This window comes from Canis lupus, chromosome 32, assembly GCF_011100685.1.
Source record: "Canis lupus familiaris isolate Mischka breed German Shepherd chromosome 32, alternate assembly UU_Cfam_GSD_1.0, whole genome shotgun sequence".
Classification (NCBI taxonomy): domain Eukaryota; kingdom Metazoa; phylum Chordata; class Mammalia; order Carnivora; family Canidae; genus Canis; species Canis lupus.
The window spans coordinates 2,154,427-2,181,285 of NC_049253.1; the positions used below are offsets into that span (position 1 = coordinate 2,154,427).

At 34.8% G+C, this 26,859-nt stretch overlaps 1 protein-coding gene and 1 pseudogene across 2 annotated transcripts; one reads left to right on the plus strand and one right to left on the minus strand.

The window, feature by feature from the left end:
• METTL14 (methyltransferase like 14) lies at window positions 1–26,513 on the minus strand. Of its 2 annotated transcripts, none has more exons than XM_038581770.1 (11): window positions 26,287–26,513; window positions 22,318–22,406; window positions 21,359–21,446; window positions 18,707–18,787; window positions 18,263–18,350; window positions 14,071–14,161; window positions 12,685–12,826; window positions 7,822–7,914; window positions 5,548–5,664; window positions 4,033–4,243; window positions 1–1,484 (listed from the first exon to the last, which is right to left on the minus strand). In XM_038581770.1, the coding sequence occupies exons 1-11, from the start codon at window positions 26,350–26,352 to the stop codon at window positions 1,180–1,182; spliced, it is 1,371 nt and encodes a 456-aa protein (XP_038437698.1). In that variant the 5' UTR covers window positions 26,353–26,513; the 3' UTR covers window positions 1–1,179. The 2 variants fall into 2 exon arrangements, with proteins under 2 accessions (XP_038437698.1, XP_038437699.1); XM_038581771.1 differs by lacking the exon at window positions 26,287–26,513 and adding an exon at window positions 25,565–25,874.
• Window positions 19,377–19,463, plus strand: LOC119867241 (annotated as a pseudogene).
• Window positions 26,514–26,859: the final 346 nt, after the last annotated feature.

Consider the following 26,859-nt stretch of genomic DNA (forward strand, 5'->3'; position numbering starts at 1 on the left):
TTTCAAAGGTTTAAAGTTTCATTAGAAAAATCATACACCAAATAAAAATATATTTTTCAAGAATAAGGGTATTTCATTCATCAGATTCATTTAAAACATGAATTATAGTACAGAGAGAAAAATGACAGCATTAAGTTTTATACAACCAACTGATCTGCAAAACCAGGCTCTTAAAAACAACACACCATATGGTTTTAATAAAAGGCAATTGCAATTCTGTTTTCTAAGCTGTCTTAATTTGAGTTTTCTGTAATTGATTTTTATATTGTTTTCTCCATAACAAGTTCAAAGATATCACTTCCTCACCACCAAGTACTTTATTTTCCAAAACACCTGATAACCAGGTGTCTCTGTTGTTGCCTAATTTCTTTTACTTTGCTAAGGAATATGAAACTGTTTTGAAAGTCAATCCAAGTTCAAGTCTACACCAAAGGTCTAGCACTTGGATATTTGTCCTTTGCTTCTGAAGAAGTGTGATTAACAGTCATCTGGAACTATGCAACTCAAATTATGATGAGCTTTTTCTCTTTAAGGCTACCTACTAAATTCTTCCTCTGCCCACTGCTGGGAGTGCCAACCTCCTCTAACAGATTTAGATTTGGGAGGTGATTTTGTTCAAATTCTCTCAATTTCTCAGTGGTAGTCATATCTGAGTTTAAGATTTTTTAAAAAGAAGTCTCTTTTTATTGTTTCACCAAGAAAATATTAAAACTTTGACAGAAGTTAACCATCTGTCCCAACTCCATTCTCTCAAGGCTCCCAAACAGCTTTCTATTTACTATGACAGCAATGGCAGGATGCCTATTATCAAATGCTCTTGGCACTAGTAGCATACTACAGACTGGGTCTTTTTCACTGTTCAGTTAAATTATTTCTAAAAAGCAAAAGACTTTGTAATTAGTTGGAATCTATCAGAATAAATTAGTCTCTGAAAGGAAGGTATTTGTTCATTATTCAGTTACATGCACATAACCAAAGGCAGGATGATTTGTTTATCCTGGACAAGACTACACAATGTGTGTAATGACTGCAAGGGAGATTGGCTAAAATATTCCTGCAGCTCAAAGAAACTAAAGCAAAATGCAAGCTGGAATTGAGTACTAAACAAAGCCTCCCATTTGGAATTTAAACTACGGTAAAGAAGGTATAGGGGCATGAATAGATCACGGTCTTACAAAGTTATCGAGGTGGAAAGCCACCTCTGTGTGCTCCTCCACGGCCCCCCCTAAAGCCACCTCTTTCGCCTCGGAAGTTAGATCGATTTCTTTCTCGTCCACGGCCAGCAGAAGTTCCACCTCTTCCTCCACCCCTGGGAGCTCCACCTCCCCGATCAGACTTAGATTTGGGAGGAGGTGATTTTGGTCGAAGTCTCTCAATTTCTTCTGTACATCCAGTCAAGTAGGAATTAGGAGCACTAAAGTAGGATGCATATGTTTCTGCATTATAGTTGCTATTTGTAAGGGTTGGTCCAACTGTAAGCCAGCCTGAAATAGACGGAAAGAAAGATTATCTTTTTTCCCCCTCATTTCTCTTACTGATCCTTTCGGAGCTACTTCAAATTTCTAAAGTATTTTTAAAGTTCCCCCTATCACTCACTCAATATTTATCTTTTTTACAACACATGGCATTTAATCATGGTTATACAGATTTCATATGTATATATCTTATTTCACCTGCATGATTGTAACTTTGTAATATATCTTCCTCATTGTCTCCATCCATGTTTCACATTTTGTAAGACTAGCACTTAGAAAAAACATTACACACTACAGTGAGTTTGGGCTCAGTGAAAATGTAATAAACTTCGCTTACCTTCCTACTTGGGAAAATAATACCATTGTTTTCTGATTAAGATCCTGGAACCAACTTTGCCTCTACTCTTCCGAACCACAACATTAACCCTGCTGACAGGTGCCAGAAATTCAACCACTACCATGTTGCTCCTATTCATTCCCATTTTTCCATGTCTATTGCCACCCTCAAATGTGAGCCTTTATTTTTCTACTAGGCCAGCCTCCTGTACATGTCACAGACACACATACATATTGTAATGCTCTCCCAGCCTCTCCTCCCTGAAAGTGGAAAGCCTAAAACAAACCTTAAAATATGTCACTTCTCTGCGTAACCTTCTAGGGCTCTCCACAAAGCACAGATTCATGTATATGTTATCTAAGGTCTTTTATGATGCAGCTTGAAATAACTTTCTTTTAAAAAAATTATTTATTTATTTATTTATTCATGAGAGACACACAGAGAGAAGCAGAGGCATAGGCAGGGGGAGAAGCAGGATCCTCACAGGGAGCCTACTGCGGGACTTGATCTCAGACTCCGGGATCATACCCTGAGCCTAAGGCAGATGCTCAACTGCTGAGCTACCCAGGTGTCCCATTGAACTACCTTTCCAGTCACATTTCTCATTAATGCCTTTCATGACAATTTCATTTGAGTTAAAAAAAAAAGTTATCACTATAGTATCTATTTCCGTACAAATCTCTACCTCTGAAAAAAAACACAACAAAAAACAAAAATTCCATCTGTTTGTTCGATCCTTTCAACCTATTGAAAATTACATCCTTCAAAATCCAATTCAAATATACATCTTATATGAAATAAAAATAATTTCTCAGTTGAGCCTTGCATTGGACTTCCTACCCACCATGGAGTCTGCTTCTCTCTCCCTCTGTTCCTCCTCCAGGTTGTGCTCTCATTCTCTCTCAAATAAATAATCTTAAAAGAAAAAAAGTTCTCAGAATTTTATGATCAGATTATGCCTCTATAGGTACGAAGGTATTTTTGTCAGCTATATTGCTAGACAGCTTTACTGATTTCTGATCAAATTGTATCTGGAATAGAAAAAACTACAAATTAACTGTAAATGTCCAATAGAGACTGATTTTTCAATTATTTACTTTTCTGTTTATTATTTTACATAATTTCATGAAACTTAAGATCATGGATTTCTAACTCTGAAGTATTTTCAAGTTACTGTGCTCATCAAAGTACACCCACAAAGAAGTAGCTGATGGGTAAGAAGAGAGATAATGAATTATGTTATATGTACAAATTAAGGCAACTTTAAAGGATTACTTTTTTTAGAATGAAAATCAGAGTTTCTTTTAAATTCTTAGGTACCTTCACAGCCAATTAATCTATTATTACTTCTTTAACTTTTCCTACTTTTTATAAAATGTAGGCTATTTAAAACAAACAAGATCTGGCTATTTCCATCTTTAAACTGGATTTCTAACATATTAAACAGGCTGCTTATTTATCATGAATAAAGAAATGCTACTTTTACATCTTCTGAGATAGCAATAAAAGAAACAGCATATACTGATATTTCAATACTTTGTACATAGAAGTTGTGCCCTCTAAGAAAAAAAAATCTTCCTCCATAACAGCCTGTTTTCTTTTTTTCAAAATAGTAAGTTCACATTTTACTAATTTTACTATTACTAAAAATTTACTAATTTTACTAAAATTTTGAAAAGACAACACCATTATACATATAAAGTAAACAAGCTAGGTATTTTGGTTTCTCATAAAGTCAAGATCTGTATTTCACAAATGTATGGTTATTTTCTGCAGGATTATTCAACCATTCATTTATGCATTTCTTCAACACATTATTTACTGAATGATCTGAATGCCAGGTAGAAAGAAGTAAGACAATCTTTGCCTTCCATGAGACTGCATGCTGGAGAAACGGACTATAAACCTATGTCCAAATGAATCTGTGATTCATCTAATAAGTACTATGAAGAAAAAGAAAACCAAGTAAAAGGAAAGAGAGTGGTGGAAAGAGGGGAGTGGAGTGGGAAGGTGGCCAGTTTAGAAGTTGTGAGGAAAGGTCTGTCAGGTATTTGAATGAGACGACCATAAAGAGACAAGAACAAGCTTGGCATATCGAAATATAGCAAGAAGAACCAAATACATCGTAAGAACTTTATTTTACACAGCAGCGTGTGCTTTTTCTTGACACCTATATCCCAAGAGGGCATAAAGTTTTTAAAAGATTTTCTGAGGTCCTACCTGGTCGAATTGTACTATCTCTTCCAAATAGATGAAGGCGTCTTCTACCAAGGCAAAAATGTTCAATTATATGAAAAATTTCTACAGGCTTTTCTATATTGCCAATTTCAGGTTCTTCAGTGATAATCAAGTCAATGTCAACATTAGCATGAATGAAGTCCCCATCCGTGCTACGCTTAACAGTTCCTTTGATCCCCATAAGGCAGTGTTCCTAAATAAAAAAGAGCAAACCAATTAATTTCTTCATCAGAAGTCATATTTCATAACATTTTACATTTCTTTTCTTTTTTTTAAGATTTTACTTATTTATTCATGACAGATACAGAGAGAGAGAGGTAGAGACACAGGCAGAGGGAGAAGCAGGCTCCATGCAGGGAGCCCGACATGGGACTCAATCCCGGGTCTCTAGGATCACACCCTGGGAGGAAGGCAGCGCTAAACCGCTGGGCCACCGGGGCTACCCACATTTTACATTTCTGATGTCCCCAATTCCAAAACAAACTGCATTTCTCCACATCTTTGGGAAATAGTTCCATGGGCAAAAACACAATAGGAAAACCTGGGTCTTTGGATGTGGGAAGACTGCCAGGGAAGCTAGACATGACAGTATTAAATTCGGGGCCATGATGTTTTAGAACTGTGTCAACTGACCACTGTCTTTTCCTCTGCAACACTAGATAACTTCTTTTCACCAGTTATGAAAACATGGCACTTGACCTTGGGATCCTAAAATGGTGTTATACTAGGCCTCATGTATGATTCAAGATCAAAATGATATGTAGCTTTTTTATATGGAAACAAGATGCAAGCTTTTTATATGGAAAGGGGACTTTAATCATCTACACAAACTTCTAATTGACATAAGAAAATGTGAAAATCAAACAATTTTCTTTTTTGTTGTTTTTTTGACCTTCCCTATTTAATCTGAATGGCAGGAGTATGGGTTAAATAAATTTAATCTTTCATTTGACTCCATGAATCATGGCAAAGGTTCCCTTAGATTCCCCTCAAAAGAATTTTCCAGTCTAAGAAACACTTAACAAGACTCTTCCACCAGTTGCTCCCTAAAGAGGGAAAGATTGGAGGACAAACTTTTAAAGCCTGATAGTAACAGGGTAGTTGTATGGAGCAGAAGTTCTCAGGGGTTCTCATGTAGGCAAAATTGAAGGACAAGAGTATGCCTCTAAGCCAGCCAGCTGTGAGTCTTGCTGTCATTTCTTTTTTCTAGGCCCAGAAAAAGGGACAAAGTCTGGAGGGGTCAGAGTAACCGACTAAGAAAGATGTTTAGGACACAAAAGAATACATATTACCTTCTCCAGGACAGTGAAGGTTGTTGATCTAACACAGTGAATAAAATATTTTTAAATTAAACTGGATGTACCACTGTACTATTCAATGCCATTTGTACAAGTCTAAGAAAAGAGCTTTTCTACCAAAACTAAACAATATACAGTCATTTGGAAAAGCCTGCGGGAAAATAATGAAAGTAAAGAAAACAAAACAGCAAAGCAATACCTTTGTTCTCTGGAAGACAGCCTTTGGATCTAAAGTCTTAGTCTTTCCAGGATTGTTTTTATTGGTTTTAATCCAACAAATATCTTCACATCTTCTGTAACCCCATTTGCGTAAACACTAGAAATGAAAGAATTAAAAAAAAAAGAAGAAAGAAATTCTTAGCTAAAAGAAATAAATAATACTTAAAAATAACCAACCAGCATCAAAAAACTTCCTAGAGGTTTGAGACACTAACCTCTAAGATGTCACAGTAATTCTTAGTTCAGAAATAGGAAAAAAAAAAAAAAAAGAAATGCTAGTTTTTAAATAAACAGTCACTATACAGAATGTACAGATACCTTTTGGATATAAATATAATCTATACAGTTAAGTATAGTATCAAGACATAGAAAGGATTACATAATACTCCAATTCTTTAATACTACCTTCCACTGTCATCAATAGAAAGTGGATTTTAAATTATGAAACATTCAGCCCCTCTTTAATCATAGAATAATTCAACAGATGTTTCCTAGCACCTCAATTTTCGATCCTCCGACAAAACTAAAAACTATTGAAAGTATTCTGATAGCTTCTTTTCAAATGAGTCTTATTTTTACATATTTAATACTAACAACTTCAAAATACTCAGAGTTAAAATTATTATCTTTATCTCATTACTGGGTAAAACTACTTTCATCTTCATACGATCTAGAAAATAGAGTTTTGACCCTTTGTGTCCTAGAATGTTATGTAAGAACATGTAACAAGTACTTGCTAATACATTGCTTAGAGTGGCAAATTGAAGGCCTACTGCTGATTAGCTGGTGGGATTAAAAACAAAGGTATGTCCTTGTTTCCCCCCACTCACCGATTTAAGAGGAAAGTAGAGGGGAAATAAGTAAATTGTGCAGTACAATACTGTTGGTACTGTTCATTTCAGGAATGCTCTTACTGTAAAGTGAGAAACATCTCAAAATGAACGTTGGATTTTTATTTTAAAATCTCAAAAATCAAGATCAGTATCTGTTCCTGTTGCCAATTATTTGTTTTACACTGGATATTCATTATACATCACAAGAGTCTAAATCCTCATGCCCTAATCAATTTAACAAAAGCTCAGGAGTATTTCTCATGTTAAATTATTTTTGTAATCATTTTTGGCCAAAATATACTTTCACCAGTATGACAGACTGCTGCATAAACAAATGTGATTAACGCCTCCTAATCATTTTCAACCTAATTTGCCAGTTGGAAGGCAAGCCCAAAGCCAGACGTTACAGCTTATAAAGGGTAAATGCCAATATATCTATAAAAATAGTATGTTTCTATTTTCTTAGCTTTTCCAGAGAATCTTGGAGAAGTGCCAGCAAAAAAATAGATACCCAACTGGAATACAGCTATAGTCTTAACCTTGGGAGTTAATAAATGACGCAAGCAACGATGTTAACCAACAGTCTCAAACTTCTTATTTATATAAAACATACAAAGTAATTGTAGAATTTCAGAATTTCAGCACAAATTTATCTCAATATAATCCTACTTAAATTCTTTATCTGTCAACTGGGCACTTCCTAAAATAAACACGATTAAATGAGATCATTTGCTGTATAACAAGTAATGTTCTAAAAATGAAAGATGTCATATAATAACAAGTGAGGAAACTGAAACCCACCAGAATAAAAATCTCTTTACCCAAAGTTTCACTGCTAGACAGCAGAACTGAGACCAAAACTAAATGAAGCCTTCTAATTCTTAGCCACATGCTTCCATGATTCTTGGATAAAAAAGCATATGCTATTTTGTTTCCATTTAGAAGACAAAATATTACAATAAAGTTCTGAAATACAGTAAATATAAGATGCTTAACATAAATACAGATGTTATGTAACTTCTTTCTCACTCTCATGCAATCATTCAAACCATGTGTTCCAGATGCTGTTATTTTTCCAATTTGATTTGGCTTCTATTTGGAATTTAGGAGTTAACGTTATTCAGAATACTTTTTAGCTACTCATAATGAGCAGTAAATGACACTAAGCAGCCCGTTTTTGAGCTGCAGTTTCAAATGTCTAAACTGTTTTCCTCCTGAAGTTGTAACAAATCGTATTTTGACTTACTGATCCCTTGGGCTAGTTAACTAAAGAGTACTGCCTTTCATGCATTCTTTCTGAACATATTTTTTTCCTTCTGAATATTTAAGCAACTATTCAAGAAACAAAGAAACATCTATCTTCAAACTTTTTATACTTTTTCTTATGAATTTAAAAATCCACTTCAAGAAAACCATCTTACCACTCTTCCAAGGTCCAATCCCTCCCCGGAACCACACCAGAGAAAGATAAATGATCGAGGTGCTGCAATCTCATCAATTTCTAACTTCATTATCTGTAGGAAACCAAAACGATACTGCATAAAAGTATTTTGTTTCCCATTCATCCTAAATCCAAAAGAACAACCACTGAGATTTATCAAGGCTTTCAGTAGATGTATTCTTTAAATGTACTAATTTTCATTAGAAAATAAATTGTATCCTTACAATTTATCCTGTTTTCTTATTCTATATTAAGAAAACACACACATGCACACACATACACACACTTGATTTTATATAGAGAAAGGTTATGGGGGACCATATTCACAGAATAATGGAATTTTATAAGATATAGCTTGAGAGCAATCCTTTATGATTTACAGAAAAAGAAACAAAAAGAGGTTAAATTACTCCAAAATTAGGGGCAAAATTAAAATGAAATATAACAAATGTTTGGGGAAGAGTTGGTCTCCATTATCTACAAAAGTTCTATATAAAATAAGGGGATCCCTGGGTGGTTCAGTGGTTTAGCGCCTGCCTTTGGTGCAGGGCGCGATCCTGGAGTCCCGGGATCGAGTCTAGCGTTGGGCTCCTGGCATGGAGCCTGCTTCTCCCTCCTCCTGTGTCTCTGCCTCTCTATGTCTATCATAAATAAATAAATAGATAAATCTTAAAAAAAAGTTCTATATAAAATAAGTCAATATGCACATTTCATTATAATACCCACTTTAAGTCTGAAATGCAAAAAAAAAAAAAGTAGTCTAATTTTTCCAAAGAGGACAGACATATAGACGCAAACAGACACATGAAAAGATGCTCAGCATCACTCATCATCAGGGAAATGCTACAATGAGATATCACCTCACACCTGTCAGAATGGCTAAAATTAACAAGACAAGAAACAACAGGTGTTGGCAAGGATGTGGAGAAAGGGGAACCCTCATGCACTGTTGGTGGGAATGCAAACTGGTGCAGCTACTCTGGAAAACAGTGTGGAGGTTCCTCAAAAATTTAAACACAGAACTACCCTACGATCTAGCAATTGTGCTACTACCCAAAGGATACAAAAATACTGATTCAAAGGAGCACATGCACCCCAATGTTTATAGCAGCATTATCAGCTATAGCTAAACTATGGAAAGAGCCCAAATGTCCATCAACTGGTGTATGGATAAAGACGAGGTGGTATATATACAATGGAATATTACTTGGCCATATAAAAGAATGAAATCTTGCCACCTGCAATGACATGGATGGAGCTAGAGTGTATTATGCTAAGTAAAATAAGAGATAGACATATGATTTCATTCATCTTTGGAATTTAGGAAACAAAACAGATGAACACAGAGAAAAAAAAGAGATGAAGCATAAAAAAGACAACTATAGAGAACAAACTTGAGGGTTGCTGGAGGGCAGGGAGGCAGGGGGATGGGTTACATAGGTAATAGGTATTAAGGGGGCACTTGTGATGAGCACCAGGTGTTTTACGTAAGTAATGAATCACTAAATTCTACACCTGAAACTAATATTACCCTGTATGTTAACTAACTGGAATTTAAATAAAAACTTAAAGCAATCATTTTATATGATATTCTTTTTCTTCTGGTTTTCTGCCACAGTTAAGTTTCAAGACCACGGTTCAGGCAAACATTTACGTTTCATTTATTTAAAAAAAAAAATCTTAACTTTAGTAATAGATCCATTTAAGTTATAACCATATCATTTCTAAACTTAATCTAAATAGAAAAACATTATTTGACAGTAATAATGGAAATAAGTTATAATATGTACAAACCTATTGAGTTTTATACTTCTGACTTTTTAAATCTTGCAGTCTCTCATCTAATATTCTCAGAGGCACATGAATAAGTAAATATGTAACACACACACATATTCCCACGTGGTTATACATGAAATAGCTAAAAATAAGTGATAACACACATTAGTGAAGAACATGAAGCAAATTACTCTTTCTGGCATTGCAGTTCTAAATGCTAAGAGCTGGTATTTTAAGTAAGTGCTTACATACTTTATCAAAATGTATTGAGCACTACTGATTCTCTAATGTGAAAGAGAATACTTGTGAAATCCAAACTCTTTTCTCATTTACATTTTATGTATTTTAACTAATGCACTTTCTTTAGGATAGTTTCACATAAAGGTTAAGAACTTAAGGCTCAAGGGCCAGACAGACCATTTCAGTATGCCTGCCAGTGTTGTTCAGTGAAATTAAACTGAAATCAAGAATATGCATATAAAATGAAATTCCTTTATTTCAAAAACTCTATTAGTCTGTCACATATAATTGAAGCTCGTGTGCCCTTTATTGACCAAACCTCAGAGAATGGCCAGAGAAAATAAAGTTCAACCTAATTTCAGTTGACCCATGAACAATGAGGGGCTAGTGGCACCAACCCATACCGCCATAGACAATGTTACTATAACTTCTGACTCGCCCAAACTTAACTACTAATAATTTACTGTTGCCTGGAAGCCTTACTGATAGCATAAACAGTCACCTAACACATATTTTGTATATTATATATATTTTATACTCTATATTTAAAGTAAGCTAGAGAAAAGAAATGTTAATAAAATCATAAGGAAGAGATAATACATTTATGTTACTGCACTGTAAAAAATCCATGTAGAAGTAAAATGATGCAGCTGAAACCCACATTGTTCAAGGATCAACATACTAATCAGACATAATGAGATTTAGTTTTTCAATTTTTTTTTTTTTTTTTACTAAACTCAAGATTTATAAAGATTGTTTTTATACTAATCAATTTTGATGAGGATATGGTTTAATAGATATTTCTTAAACACTACTGGAAGAAACATAAATTTGTACAACCTATCTGGAAAACTTCTCATCAATAAATATCAAGAGCATTATGTCTTTCACCTTGTTTTTAGAATACTATATACTGTTATCTTTCTGAAGGTCAACAATCAGCACAAATTACATTTACCATCAGAGTATGGAAAAAACTTTTCAAAGTGGTAAGATCCATAAAAATGTAAATAAAAGTGTCAGAGGGAATGAAATGAAAGGAAAAGCTTCGAGGAAAACTGGATGTGTTATCTTGAGGATTAAATAATTATTAATAAGAGTAACTATCATTAACTCAGAGGAGCACATACAAGGATTCAGCAGTTTCCTAAGAAACACCAGCCTTACAGTGTCAGCCCTTTCCTTTCCCTATATCCCCTCTGTGCTCAACAGCTCCTGCCTACTCTCTCCTTGAAATTCCCTATTCCCCTGATCCCTATGATGTTCATACTCTTGGTTTTCCTTATTTATCTTTGACCCATTTTTTTTTACCTCTGTTTTATCTGTGCCCCTAAAAGTTTTCTGAGGCTTTACTGTCAATCCACACATTATCTTAATTAAGACACTATCTCAGGACAAATTTATCTATTCTCACAGATTTGATGTGCTATTCTTCTAAGTCTGTATTTTCACACACAGATCTGTCCTTTGAACGACATATTCCTATTACAACTTCCACATGGATGTCTCACATACACCTCAAAATCAACATATTCAATATGATCTAATTCCTTGAATACAGTTCTTCTTAAATCCACTCTTTAAGTAGTGAAAACTCAACCCACTTACCCCAAGACTGAAATCTTTGAATCATCCTTAACTCTCCGCCCTTAGTCCAATCACTAGATCTCACCATAGCATCTACTAAACATTACTGAATTTATCACCTTTCTATTCTTACTACCATCACCCCAATTCAAGATCCCTTCATCTCCTAACTAGGCTATTCAACAGTCTTCTAACTGCTTTCCATTTTCCAGACTTTTCCTCTAGTCCATCCTCCACACACTAATCTGACCATTTAACTAAACTGGTTAAAACCCTTTAAATACTCCTTAATGTCTTCAGGATAAAAGTTTAAGCTTCTAAGAGGACATCATCTCAAAAAGGTCCCAATCTGTTTTCTAACAACATCAACCTACACACCAGATATTCTTTGCCTCCATCCATTCTGCTCTTACTGTTCTTTCCATTTGGAATCACCAACCCACCCCTTTCATTCTGGTCAATTCCAATGAATCTATTTATAATGTTAATGTGTCACCTCCTCTTTGTTCATGTACCTATCCTCCAAGGCTTGGTCAGTTTTTCTCAGATCATCTTACACAGTTCTCTATTACAGAACTAACAAAATAATAATGCAATTATCTGGTTAGATAAATATTGATTTATCCCATTAAACTATTGTGCTCCTTAAGTTCAGGTACCAGATCTTATTCTTTCTGAATCTCTAGTACCTATCACATTACCTAGCAAAGTGGTATTCAGTAAGTATTTTATATTTTTGTTATTTATCAGTAAAAACAGGTAACTTGATGTAACTAAAGTTATCGGTTTGCTTAATTTATTTAGGAAAATGTAATTTTATTACAATTATACCAAAATTATGTATCTTTTTTATCTATTATACTCTAAGCTTCTTGAAAAGAAACCATCTTTTTTATATCTATGTAATATACTCTAATGTTTACTAAAACTAAGCAAATGCAGAAAGAATTATCAATCATTCTGTTTTTAGACTTTTCTAGCTATACATCAAAGACTTAAAGACTGGAACTGTGAGTCTTCTAGAGACTATTTACTCACTACCTGCTCAATTTCAGTCCCAAAAAGAAGAATCAGACCAAAGATAGTACAATATTTGTCCATGTACCCTGGATCTTCTGCTACATCATATACTATATATTTATGATTCTTAAAAAGGTAGGAATATTTATAATCTTCTCATTAAATAAATATTCATTTGAAAAATAAATAATTAATGACAATGTAGAAAGTTTCATCATACATCATCCCAAGTCCAGCATTTTTCATTAGCAGTGATGCCAGTTTCTCTGTAATATTCTTCTAAAGGGGGTTCCAGAAGAATCACATCAAATTTAGGTGTCAGTTCTCTGATGTCAAAGGCTTCTATATCTGCTTGTAAGTACCTATTTGATTAAGGCATAAAAAGTGACTAAGATTTTCAAATACCTTACAGATGATAGTGAAAGGAATTGCTTAAATATTACTAAACACTATTTACAAAGTAATTATAAACTAATTACTGATATTTTTATGCAGGAGTATCTTTCTTCAGTAGAGACAGTAAACCATCTACCCACACTCTTCTCTAGGAGATGGATATAATCGCACTACAAACTAAAATCATATTCCCCCATGTACATCAAGAATGTACTCTCATTTTTACACTGAAAATCCATAATAGTATGTGAATAAGTCTCTGAGTCCCATTCCATCATCATCTGAATTTTCTAAGGACTATCACATTATTTTTTTCTTAATTATTACGTTAGAAAAACTATTTGTTAGTTTTAAAATCCTCCCTCTAAAAAATTGTTTCTAAAGATGGATATAATTTTATCAGTTTGTTAGTAAAGTTGTTTATATTAATAACCTTTTCTGGCTACCTAGTATAAATTACTACTAGCCTTTACTGAAAGGTTATTTATACATATCACGAAAGTAATTTAAATGTAAAATACTTGAAGAGTAAGATTTTTTTAAATTGGATGAATATTAGAATCTGCCAATACTTTTCTCTGCACATTCAGACTTCTTTCTAGTTCCTCTAATCACTAACAGTATACATTTTAGCAAATTGTTAAATGTATAAAATGTTCAAGGTAAGCAAAATGTGAATTAAGTAGAATCTCCAAAGACTTTCTACACATTTTAAGGAAAATATTCTGTTTAGCGAAGGTTAAAATGAATTTTCATAATCCACTATGTTAAGAATAGTATCTTTGAAAAAAAAATAGTATCTTTGAATGCTGAGTTATAGTTAATTTTTATTTTCTTCTTTCCTTCATCTAAGTTTTCTAAACTCCCTCCAATAAATAGACTGCTTTTTGAGAGAAAAAGTCATTTAAAAACATTTTAAGAAACTCAAGAATACAACAAACATGAATGATTTTTCTAAGAAAAAAACACTTAAAGACACTTTAAGGAAATTATCTAGAAAACTGAAAAAATAAAAATAAAATGGAAACCTACTAGTTTATTGAGCAGTGGAATGTCAAATGAATCTATTTTATCATACAGAATAAAACACAGTATGTTAATCTTATATAGGTGCTGCTGAATTTTTTTCAAACACAAAGGCTACAGGATAAAAAGAATGCTATTGTACGCCTGAGTTGAGAATAAAAAGTAACTGAAAAAACACACTTACATAGGAGGAGTGTTAGATTTAGCTATCAACTCATCCTTCAGCCTGATGAGCTCCCTCAGTTTAGGGTATTCTTCAAATCTGTCAGCCAAACCTGAGGACAAAAAATATTAAGTACTAAATTTCAATACAATTGAAGTTAATAATCAGTGAACTCAAAGGTTATGAGCCCTTCCAAGAAAACAAAACAATACACAAACACTACTTTATTCCTGTGTCCTTTTAAAAAAGTTAATTTTGAGTATTTAAAAAAATTTTCACATATATATATATATATACACACACACACACACACCTTAATCCCACATGCAAACAAAAACCCAGATGTTCTAAAGCCCAGTCCAAATCAATAAATCATTTAATCTCTCATATTTAAATTAAATTTGCTCACAGAATTAAGTCTAGTCTTTCATTCAGTTCTCAGGGAGAGAAAAAACAACTCCTTTCTATCATGTTTTTCCCTTTTTCCCTTAACTAAAAGGATTCTTTCTTCTTAAGAATCTAGTGATTATTGAGGTTTGTACTTAGCTTCTTAAATAGTTATCAAGGGCAGGGAAAGTATTTTTTTTTCTTATGATTATGTATAGGAAGAAACCGAATAGTTAGAGGTGAGAAAAACACTGCCAATGATCTTAAATTGGCTATGGCTCATGGACACAATCCTGGAACAAATCTAGTAAAGATATGTCCCCTAACAGTAGACTACCTCTCACCTCCAAGACAAGTTGCTTTCTCTACAAGTATTTCTTGTATCAGTATTTGTAATTTTAAAGATTTCACATCTCCAGACCATTATACACCAAATCCTCATACATATTTTCAGGCTTTAAGGTCTTAGGAAACATGTATAAGTGCTATAAAGGGTACTTAAAAACAGGAGATTCACTGTTCCCATGTTCTCAAAACTGTTTTAGATCTCTGAGCTCAGAAGAGATTTTAGGTAAAATAGCATAATCCCTGTTTAAAGAACTGTAGGGAAAAGTAGGTCTTCAAATATCAAAGATTCCTAAAAGCTTTTATTTAGTTTTCTTTTCCCCCATAAGAAACATATTCCTAGCAATATAAATCATGTAAGCATCTTAATTTAAAAACTACAAATACAGATATTAATAAGTTTAATATGAAACTGTAAAAGTGAAAGATTTTATAAAGCCTCCTTAATGAGTGCTTATAAAACAAATTTCAAATAAAACAAGTTTGAAGATTTTATTTTAGTCAAGTTTTAATCACAGTAGAATTGGCTCTCAACCTTCTACAAAACAGAAAGTGCAAGTTTTTCTCAATCCATAATGGTTTCCTAAGCATTTTATCTTTCCTGTGGGGGAAGTAAATATCTTAAAAGCAGAAAGGTGAATACTGGGACATTCAGTTATACAACTATCATAATTTTTTTAAAAAACAGTTTTACTGAAGTATGATTGATATATAAAAAACACACATATTTAATGTACACAATCTGATGAATTCAGACATATGCATATACCTGTGAAATCATCACAACCAAGGTAACAGACATATCCATCACCTCTGAAAGTTTTTCTGTGTTTCTCTGGGTGTGTTTGTATGTGTATATGTGTGTGCGCACATACAACTGTGATAAGAATGCTTAAATAAGATGAGATCTATCTTTAAAAAATTGTTAAAGTTTTATTGACTACAGTCAACAGCACTGCTGACTATAAGGACTATGCTATAAGTAGATCTCTAGAACTAATTTATCTTGCATAACCAAAACCTTTTATTAATTGAATAACAACTCTCTATTTCCCATTCCTCCAGCCCCTGATAACCATTGTTCTCTGCTTCCATGAGTTTGACTGTTTTAGGTACCTCATAAAAGTATAGGTATTTATCATATTACATGTACTATTTTAGGTACCTCTGTAATTATCTGCATATTTGTTCTGTGACTGGCTTATTTCACTTAGCATTATAACTTTTTATGCTATAGCTCAATTTTGCTCATGAAAACATTAAAATCAGTTTCTACTTCAAGAGTAAGATTGCTTACAAGCAACACAGAAAAAAATAAATCAGATTATACCAAAATTAAATTTTTTGTGTGTTGCAAATGATACTACCAGAAAGTGAAAAGACAACCCCACAGAATGGACAAAATATTTCCAAATCATAGGTCTGATAAGAGACTTGAACAGAAAATATATAAAGAACTCTTATAAAGTAATAATAAAAAGACAAATAATCAATTAAAAACTAGGCAAAGCCTTTGGATATTTCTCCAAAGTAGGTATTTATATAGCCATCAAACATATAAAAGATGCCTAAATTAATCACTAGGAAAATGTAAGTCAAAATCCCAACAAAATTACCACTTCATACCCACTAGAATGGCTATAATTAAAAAGACAGACAATAGTAAATGTCAAGCATGGAAAGAAACTGGAACCCTTATACATTGCTGGGAGGAATATAAAATGGTATAGTTGCTTTGAAAAACAACTGTGCAGTTCCTCTAAAAGTTAAACACTGAATTAACATATGACCCAGCAGTTCCACTCCTAGTTACATGCCTAACAGAAATGAAAGCATATGTTCACATAAGAATTTTACATGAATACTCATGAAGCACTGTTTGTAACAGCCAAAAAGTGGAAACCACCCAAATGGATAAACAAAATGCAGTATATACATACAATGGAATATTATTTGGCAGTAAAAATAAACGAAGTACTGGCACATGCCACAACATCAACAATCCTTGAAAACATTGTGCCAAGTGAAAGAAGCCAGATACAAATGCCACACTGTATAATTCCATTACTTGAAATGTCTAGAATAGGCAAATTGTTAGAGATAAAAAGTTAATGGTTACTTAAGGTGAGGGGGCAGATGAGGAGGAAATGGGAACTGACTGCTAATGAATACTGAGTTTCTATAGGGGAAATGAAAATTAGATTGTGGTAATGACTATACAAACTGGATTTCCAAAAAAAAAGGAATTATATCCTTTAAATGGGTGAATTATATGGTATGTGAATTATCTCAATAAAGCTGTTTTTAAAAATGCAGGAGTAATGCATTTGAGGAACTTCTTAGTAGACTGGACAGGGGCTGAGGGAAGAACCTCTGAGCCTGAGGATATCTTAATACAACATTAAAAACTGAAAAGCAAAGAGAAAAAAGAAAAAAGAAGGTTGGAAAATCCAAGGACTATGGGACAACTACAAAAGATGTAACGTGTAATGGAAATAGCTGAAGAACGAGAGAGAGGAACAGAATATTTGAAATAATAATGATTGAGATTTTCCCAAATTAATGTCAGAGAACAAACCAGATTCAGGAAGCTCAGAGAACATCAAGCAGGATAATACTAAAAAAAAAAACAAAAAACCTCTAAACCTACAGCGTATCATTTTCAAACTACAGAAAATCAAAGATAAAGAAAAGATCCTAAAGAAACTAGAGGGAAAAAACACTATGCCTACAAAGAACCAAGAATTATATCCAATTTCTCAGAAACATGAAAGCAAGAAAAGATTAGAGTGAAATATTTAAAGTGTTGGAAGAAACAGAACACCAAACAAGAATTCTATACTCTTTGAGATAAAGACTTTCTTAGGGATCCCTGGGTGGCCCAGCGGTTTGGCGCCTGTCTTTGGCCCAGGGCGCGATCCTGGAGACCCGGGATCGAATCCCACATCGGGCTCCCGGTGCATGAAGCCTGCTTCTCCATCTGCCTGTGTCTCTGCCTTTCTCTCTCTCTCTCTCTCTCTGACTATCATAAATAAATAAAAATTAAAAAAAAAAAAGACTTTCTTAGAAAAATAAAAATTTAGAGAATTTGTTGCCAATAGACTTGCCTTGCAAGAAATGTTAAAAAAAAATTGTTTAGAGAGAAGGAAAAAAATAATATACGGAAGAAAAATCAGATCTACAAAAAGAAAGGAAAAGCATCACAGAGAGAATAAATTAAGGTAAAATAAAAACGCACAAAACCAAACTGAAGAAGGAAGGAAGGAGGAAGGAAGGAAGGAAGGAAGTACACTGCTGGAAGGATAAGGAGGGTATACGGGAAGTATGGAAAATGGAAATGGGAAGCCACGAAAGATTATTTTGGAATTAGAAAAGCCAAGCCAGGGCAAATAATTTTGTTAGAAATAATCCACAAAATGCATAAACTACATGCATGTAATCAAGAGTTAGCAATAGCATATTCCCAACAAATCTAACATACCTACATCCCTGATGAAATTTTGAGGTCTATGTCCAGTGTCTACAAAATGCTGGCAGTAATCATTATGGGGATTTAAACTCTGCGTTCCCTAAAGAAAAAGTCAAAATTAAATTAAGAGCATTTAGTCTAATGGCAGATACACTAACTCTGTACTTTATTTTTTATTATGAGGTCATACGAAATAGAAGTTGATACATAGATTTAAAAAATTATTAATATTTGAAAACACAACTAAAATGACAGTATTAATCTTTAGTAGCTAGACACTGATACAGCATTATCTCATCCTAACCAGCCAAATATCAGAAGACTATTTCAAGAACATTTTATGATTATTTTATAATGATCCCTCAAAAACTGAAAAAATATGGAAAATAATAAGTATTTAAAATCTTTTCATGCATAAAGCTGAAACATGAAGTTATGATATGAAAATTTATTTACCTTAAGAAAAGTACTAGAATCCTTATAAATCTCTTCTTCATATGGCAAATTCTCTTCTTCCTGTTGCATTTCTAATTCATCCTTGGAAAAGGAAGTAGACATTTTATGTATAGGAGGAATATTTTATGTATTCATGATATCTTGAGTATTGAGACTCAATATAAATATTTCATTTCCCTAAGATATTATTTTTCAAATTATCATTAAACTCAAACACTGAAGTCTTTGCATTCTCATCATTATCTAGTTACGTTTACAATAAATAAAAATTTCCTTTTCATTCTTACCAATAAATATCTGTAACTACTGATTTAGTTGACTGAGCTGTCTAGTATTATTTATCTCATCATACTAGAAGTATTAGAATTTAGCTCAAGTCATGAAAGATATGACTACAGATGGGGCAATTTTATTTCTAATCGTATGAAACTGCTATTTTTATAGGTCAAAAATATCAAGAACTGATATGGTTAAAATATACATATTTATATAATCATAATAATAAAATAGAATGATACCAATACAATAATCAGTAATATTTAAGTTGCATATCAGCATATACCAAAATGGAACACACAAAATGGCATTTATGAGATTAGGTAATTTTATCCCTAAACTTCCTAGAGATTTACTGAAACTATGCATTCTTTTCTCTATTAAATACAGTTGCAGCTTTGCGCAGTGGCAGTATCGTAGCCAATGAGGTTTATCCGAGGCGCGATTATTGCTAATTAAATACAGTTGCACAACTAACTTGAAAAAAATCGGGAGGGAACCCTGGGTGGCGCAGTGGGTTTAGTGCCTGCCTTTGGCCCAGGGCGCGATCCTGGAGATCCAGGATCAAATCCCACGTCGGGCTCCCGGTGCATGGAGCCTGTTTCTTCCTCTGCCTATGTCTCTGCCTCTCTCTCTCTCTCTCTCTCTCTCTGTGACTATCATAAATAAATAAAAAAATAAAGTTTAAAAAAAAAAAATCGGGATAGGTTTTTTATCTATTAATAGTCTCTTTTCAACTAACTATTCTAAGTATAGATTTAGAAGTTGTGTTTTTTTCTTCGGCCTTTTCAGAAACGGTTCTACATTGTTGTCTAGCTCATGAGTCCTCAAAATATCTTAATTGCACTACCCTATATAGTAAGTATGGAATAACACAACTCAAAAAGACAGTACTGTAGCCACTCAAAATTTGGTCCAATTATCCAAAGTTTCTGATACATCTACCTCTTTACTCTTACTTAAGAATATTAATGTCCAGTGCTTACTAGGCATTATGCTTTTTATATGTCACCTCTTATATTAAAATGAGGAAACTGAAATAAAGATCTTAATTGAACCGATTACCGAATTACTTCATTTGATTGTGCTTGAATTTATTGCACTCTGAAGATATTGCATGTTTTACAAATTAAAGGTTTGTGGCAACCCTGCCAGCAAGTCTACTGGCACCATTTTTCTGATGGCATCTGTTCACTTCATGTCTCTGTGTCACATTTTGGTAATTCTTGCAAAATTTATAACTTCTTCATTACCATATCTGTTATGGTGATCTATGATCAGTGATCTCTGATGTTACCATTTTAATTGTTTTGGGGCACCATGAACCATGTGCATACAAGATAGTGAACTTAATCCATAAATGTGTTTTCATTGTTTCACCAACTGGTGGTTCCTGTGTCTCTCTCCCTCTCCTTGGGCCTCCCTGAGACTTCATATTGAAATTAATAACCCTATAACGTCTTCTAAGTATTCAAGTAAAAGGAAGAATTGTACATTTCCCACTTAAAATCAAAAGTTAAAACTTAAGCTTAATGAGGAAAGCATGTGGAATTCAAGATAGGCCAAAACCTGGGGCTCTTATGCCAAACAGCTAACTTGTGAATACAAAGGAAAAGTTCTTGAAGGAAAAAAAAAATGCTACTTCAGTAAACACACAGATGATAAGAAAAAAATGCTACCTCAGTAAACACACAGATACAAAAAAAGTGAAACAGCCTTATTTCCAATATAGAAAAAGCTTACTGGTCTGAACAGAAGATCAAACTAGCCACAACATTCCTTTCAGGCAAAGCCTAATTTAGAGCAAGGCCCTAACTCTCTTCCATTCTATGAAGGCTGAGAGAGTTAAGGACACTGCATAAGAAAAGTCTGAAGTAAATAAAAGTCGGTTCTGAGGTTTAAGGAAAGAAGACATCTCCATAACATAAAAGCTTAAGGTAAAGCAGCAACAGTGAGGCAAGCAAGGCCCTCCACCAGAAAAAAAAAAAGATTAAAACTTGGTATAAAGCTCAAATAATGGATAGCATTTTTTAGCAATAAAGTATTTTTAAATTAAGGTATACACTTTGTTTAATCAGACATTAATGCTGTTGTACAATTAAAAGACTGTAAGATTGCACAGACATAACTTTTATATGCACTGGGAGACCAAAACTTTCATTTGACTTGGTTTTATTGCAACATTCACTTCATTGTGGTGGTCTGGTACCAAACCTGCAGTATCTCCGAGGTATACCTGTATACATATGCTACTAACAATTCTTTTAGAAAGTTTAAAATTGAGCTTTTCACTATATTTATTTTCCTGGATAAGAATCCATTATTGTAGGGATTTATTTTTTTCTTGATCATAAAATTGCTTTGTTCTCTACTTGCCTTATATTCTTCCATTTTGTCTTCATCGGTTTCTCCTTCATCCTGATACTTACGTTTTGCATTTGGAGCAGAGGTATCATAGGAAGCCCTGAAAAATTAAAACTGGAGTATCACACACAGATATAGAAAGATGTATAAATGGTAGCTATTAATAATATTAAATGACAGTTTATAAAAACAGAACAAGGCACTTTTTTCTGATTAAACGGTATCTATCTATTCATTCAGTTTATAAATCAAAAAAGTCATACATCCTGATTGGTAATTCTGTATTTTATTATTATGAGAAAGCAACCAAATCAGAAACTTAAGTTCATGTAATGGATATATGGCAAAAAGAAACTTCTATATTATGTTACCATTCTAATTTGTCTTAAGAAAAATTGATATTCAAATTAATAACCAGAATACTGAAAAATTCTGAAGTGCTTTCTGAACTACCAATGAAAACTGCTTTTAGGGTAAAGCCTGTTTTTTCTTATAAGAATTTGTAAATATAATTGTTTATTTATGGTATATAAGCTATCCTTAGTCTAACATTCCATTTTCTAACTACTTTATGAATAAGAACTTATTACATTCAGAAAATAAGTATTCATAATTCATGAATACTAAAAACCAGTATTTCTGAAATCTTTTATTTTGATGCCTGTCATTAACAACACACTTCATACCTAGGATTATGTTTATCAAAACAATAACCCAGGGCACCTGGGTGGCTCAGTCAGTTAAGCGCCTGCCTTCAGCTCAGGTCATGATCTGGAGTCTTGGAGATCAAGCTCAGCTTTGGGCTCCCTGCTCAGCAGGGAATCTGCTTGTCCCTTTCCTCTGCCCCTCCCCCTGCTCATGTCCGCCCTCCCTCTTTCTCTTTGCCTCAAATAAAATCTTAAAAAAAAAAACAAAAAACATTCACAATATTCACGTCACTAAAAAAAAAAAAAAGAAAAAAATTCAACTACCTGCAAGTTTCTCTTGTTTCAGCAATTTCTCTCTGCTCATCTTTGCTATTTAACACAGCACCAATGCTGTCCGCACTTTCGGCTCCCAACTGAGAAAAGACAAAAACCAAAAATTAGATCATAATGCACTGGATAGCCTTCCCAGCTTATGTAGTAACATTTAATATATCAGATATTAAAAAACAAAACAAGGAGCACCTGGGTGGCTCAGTCAGTTAAATGTCTGCCTTTGGCTCAGGTCATGATCCCAGGGTCCAGGGATGGAGCCCCACATTGCAGTTCCCTGCTCAGCAGGGAGTCAGCTTCTCTCCACCCCCCACCCCTGCCCAGCCCCCCTTGTATGTGCCTGTGACTGCGCGTGTGCACTCTCTCAGATAAATAAATAAAATCCTTAAAAAAAACAAAACAAAACAAAAAATCTTAACAACCTCAGCAGGCAAATAGATTAGTTAATTTGCAGGAATAATAGGAAATACCTTGGAACAAAACCATGTTAATTAGGAATAAATTGGAGAGCTAGTGAGCATATTATACTTTCAGTTATATTTGAAATTAAGACAATTTTAGCCAATCTTCTACTTTTTAAGTAAATAATAAAACACAATTTAGTAATAGTAGCAATAACAAAAAAAGCGGCTAACGTATAGGCACTAACACTTTGCATCTGTCAATTCACATATTACACTTTATCCTGTGCTATAATAAATATCCAGTTTTATTCAAGTCTTTTTTTTTTTAATTTTTATTTATTTATGATAGTCACACACAGAGAGAGAGAGAGAGAGAGAGAGAGAGAGAGAGAGGCAGAGATGCAGGCAGAGGGAGAAGCAGGCTCCATGCACTGGGACCCCAACATGGGACTCGATCCCAGGTCTCCAGGATTGCGCCCTGGGCCAAAGGCAGGCACCAAACCGCTGTGCCACCCAGGGATCCCTATTCAAGTCTTTATACAATGATCTATAGGCACAATACTGAACTTTAATAATTCCTAAAAAGTGGTAATGCAAATTCTGTTTAGCAGTTGGAGAAATTTTGCAAAACAGAACAAATAACTAGTTGAGATAAACTGGCTACAGAGAGTGGGATCAGTTCACGGAAATCTTTAAAAGCCAAACAAACAAGTGTAGAATGCAATTTATAGGCCATGAAGAACCATTTGATATTTTTTAAGTACAAGAAGGGCATGAGGAAATTTGGATTAATTAGTTCCTTTAGCTCAAGAAAGGGAATATACTAAAATATCAGAGCTGCAAGTGGTCTTGTTAGCCTTGATCTTAAACAATTACCACTACCTTTTTAGTCTGCCTACCTTCACAACTCCCCTAAGGAGTTGTGTCACTCCAGTGATACATCTCTACCAGTATATCAACTGTTTCTGATATTTTACTTCTTCCATAAAATCTTAACTCTATTCTCATTAGTTAGAACACACATCTACTTCCTATTGTTAAAATGATTTCTTTCTTCCCATGGCTGACTCTTTCTTCATGTCTCTGATGAGTACAAGTGATTTCCTTAGAGTATATAGAATGGGTAGGCTCCTTCCACTTTTCTTTTTCTCTCATTTCCTTATTCGGATTATAGTACTTAACACAACTTTCAATTATTTATGTTTTACTTTTGCTTACTGTTTATATTGTTTCATAGTCTTTATCGCGACTTTCAATTATTTTATTTTATACTTCAATTATTTTATCTTTACTTTTGTTTACTTCTCAAGTTAACATGTAAACTTCCTAAGGAGATGAACTCTTCTTGCTATCTGTATGTTCAGCAGCTTGCATTATGCCTGACTCACAGCAGATGTTCAATATTTGAATGAGCCAACTAGATTTCCTACATTAGAATATAACGTATACAATAGGACTGCTTTAAGTCAAGATTCTGCTCACATATATAATTGTCCTCTAATGCTCCAAAAAAATTGTGGAATGACTGGAATAAGTAAATCATAGATTTTCTGTTATGGTAGCCCTAAATATATTATTTGAATAATCAGGACAATTTGGTATCCTTTCTATATACAATTTTTTTGGGAATAAAGCTACAGCTAAGTAAAAAGCAGGTGTAAATTGCTGATGTTTATATTCTGTGTAACAGTACGTAAGCAGTGTACTCAACAGTGAGGACAATGTAAGCCAGGTAGAAGAAGAGCCTAAGCCAGAGAGATCAAGATAGCTTTTATTACAAAGTTCTGACCTGAGCTGTGCTCTAGAGGATGGACAGAAATCAGAAAGGAAGGACAATTTAAAAAAAAAATCATAAAGTATATATCACACAAATCACATTCTGGAAGGTAATAAACCAGTCTGTGCTGTTCATAGAGAAAAGCAACTGAAAGAAAGGCTGAAATTAGTTGGTAACGTAGAGGTCTGTTATTGATTATGTCAGATATCTCTACTTAAGGGGAATGGTTCCTAACCAACTAGAAGACCAGGGAACAGCTAGTGTACCTGAAAGAGCATAGGAAAGCCTAAACTGTAGCTTGCAAACTTACAAACTTTGTGGACTTCAGCACGCTAAACTTAAATTATTTGAGCTCTATCTTCTGCATCTAGATCATGCAAATAGCATCTGACTTGCATGACTGAAGGTAATGTGTATTGAAAGCTTGGAAGTGTCTTGATTCATTGAAGGTACTTACTAAACAGCACCCATTATTAAATTTTATGTGCTATGCAAGCTCTTTTAGGGTAAGAAATACTTTTTATTCATAGTTGAATTGTCAGGGGCTACTAGATTCCCTGGTATACAGCAAGACACAATAAGTAATTGTTTATGAATGCATTTTGGGTCCAAGAATTCAAAACTAAAAAAAAAAAAAAAATAAGAACCTTACTTGGTGGTAACAAAGCTACTGAACATTGTGAAGACAACATAAAAGAAGCTGGGAAAAAGAAGGCCTGAAAAAGACACCTGATTTGCCCCAGACTGTAATGCCAGAGGGCCATATCTGATTCCAAATTCCCACATTTTAACACTATGCCATAAACCTTTTCATCAGATCTTAAGAGTAGAAGTTCCAAATTTCCATTTACTAAAACCAAGATTCATTACTGAAAAAACAGTAAGATGCCTCATTAAAACCTCGTAGCATGTCTTCCATCACTTTTACGGATATGGATAGTAGGACGGGAAACAGCCTGACTTTAAGGAGAGGTGTACTGCATTTCTGCATGTGTCCTCTCCTAATCAAGTGTTAACTTAGACACGAGAAGCAGCGAAGACAAGCTTTAGAGAGACAAACCTGGGTTCAATTTTCTGGCCTAGCGGTGAGTGACACGAGGCAAAATCTACTTAACCTCTTCAGCCTCAGTCTCATCATTCGGTAAGCGGAGTCAATGCTCCCTATTTCAAGGGTTCGCTGTGACCGCTAGAGTAGAATTCAAATACCAGGGGTGGGGGATGACGACGGTGCCCTACTTAACATAAGAGGGCTGCAACACACAAGATGCACCATCTAAAATTTACACTCAGGCTTCTTCTAATGCAGTCTTGCGACAGGATCCCAGAAAACACTCTAAATCTACTTCGCAAGGAAGCCACGATCTCAAGAATTAGGTGCTGCGAAGAAAGGCAAGAAAGACCATTTAAACAGTGAAGAGACACAGGGTATAACAAATCACGTTCCCTTGCGTGAACTACGGTAATTCGTTTACAAAGACAAAGCAGCTTCGTATCCCCTCACTGAGCCCTGCGCCAGGCCCTCGGCGCGCATCCCACGCTGGTTGCTGGAGACCAATCGTGGCGGGAGATCAGCAACAGAAGGACCACGGCACAGAATGGAGAATGTTCGGGGTACTGCGGAAGTTAAGAACAAGAAAGGCAAAGAGGCCTAGGGGTCAGGGTCGCCGGACCTGGAAAGGTATGCACAGCAGCGGGTAGGAAAAGACCGGGAAGAAAAGGGGGGGGGGGGGGGGAGAAGGGAACCGCGCACGCGCATTCTCGAGTCTTCCCTGGGCCGCGGACCTGCTGCGCGAGGAGCTGTCGCCGCAACTTCTGCCGCTCCCGGATCTCCTGCAAGCGGCTGTCCATGTCCCAACACCTGTTTCCCACTGCCCCGAAAAGCTGACAATTAGCGGATAAGTAGCCGCCTTATTTTTCTTCTGAGTCTGTGGAATACAAGATTCGCCGGGACCTTCCGACACCCGGCGTCCCTCGACCTTTCCTCAATAGGTATTTCCGGCTCAGCCAGTATTGGCTCCCCCGAGCCCGGAAGTCCCTCCTCCTCCCGGACGCTCTCGATTTGACGTCGCCGGGAAGCGACCCAATGAGGGACGTTGTGGCGGCGGAGCGTCTCCGAGTCCCTTCTGCCGCCGGGAACTGCGTCGGTCAAAGCCTCTCCGGAGCGCGGCCGTTGCTGGCCTCTCGCTGGCCCGACCTTGGGACGTCAGGCTTCTCCGGTGTATCAGCCTGCGCACGAGGTGTGGACACGTTTTGTGGATTCCCCCTTCCATTAGTTCCCCACCCAGTTGCCGGTTTAAAAATGGCCAGAGAGCAGGCCTTTTTTTTTTTTTTTTTTTTAACTGAAAGCACTAACTT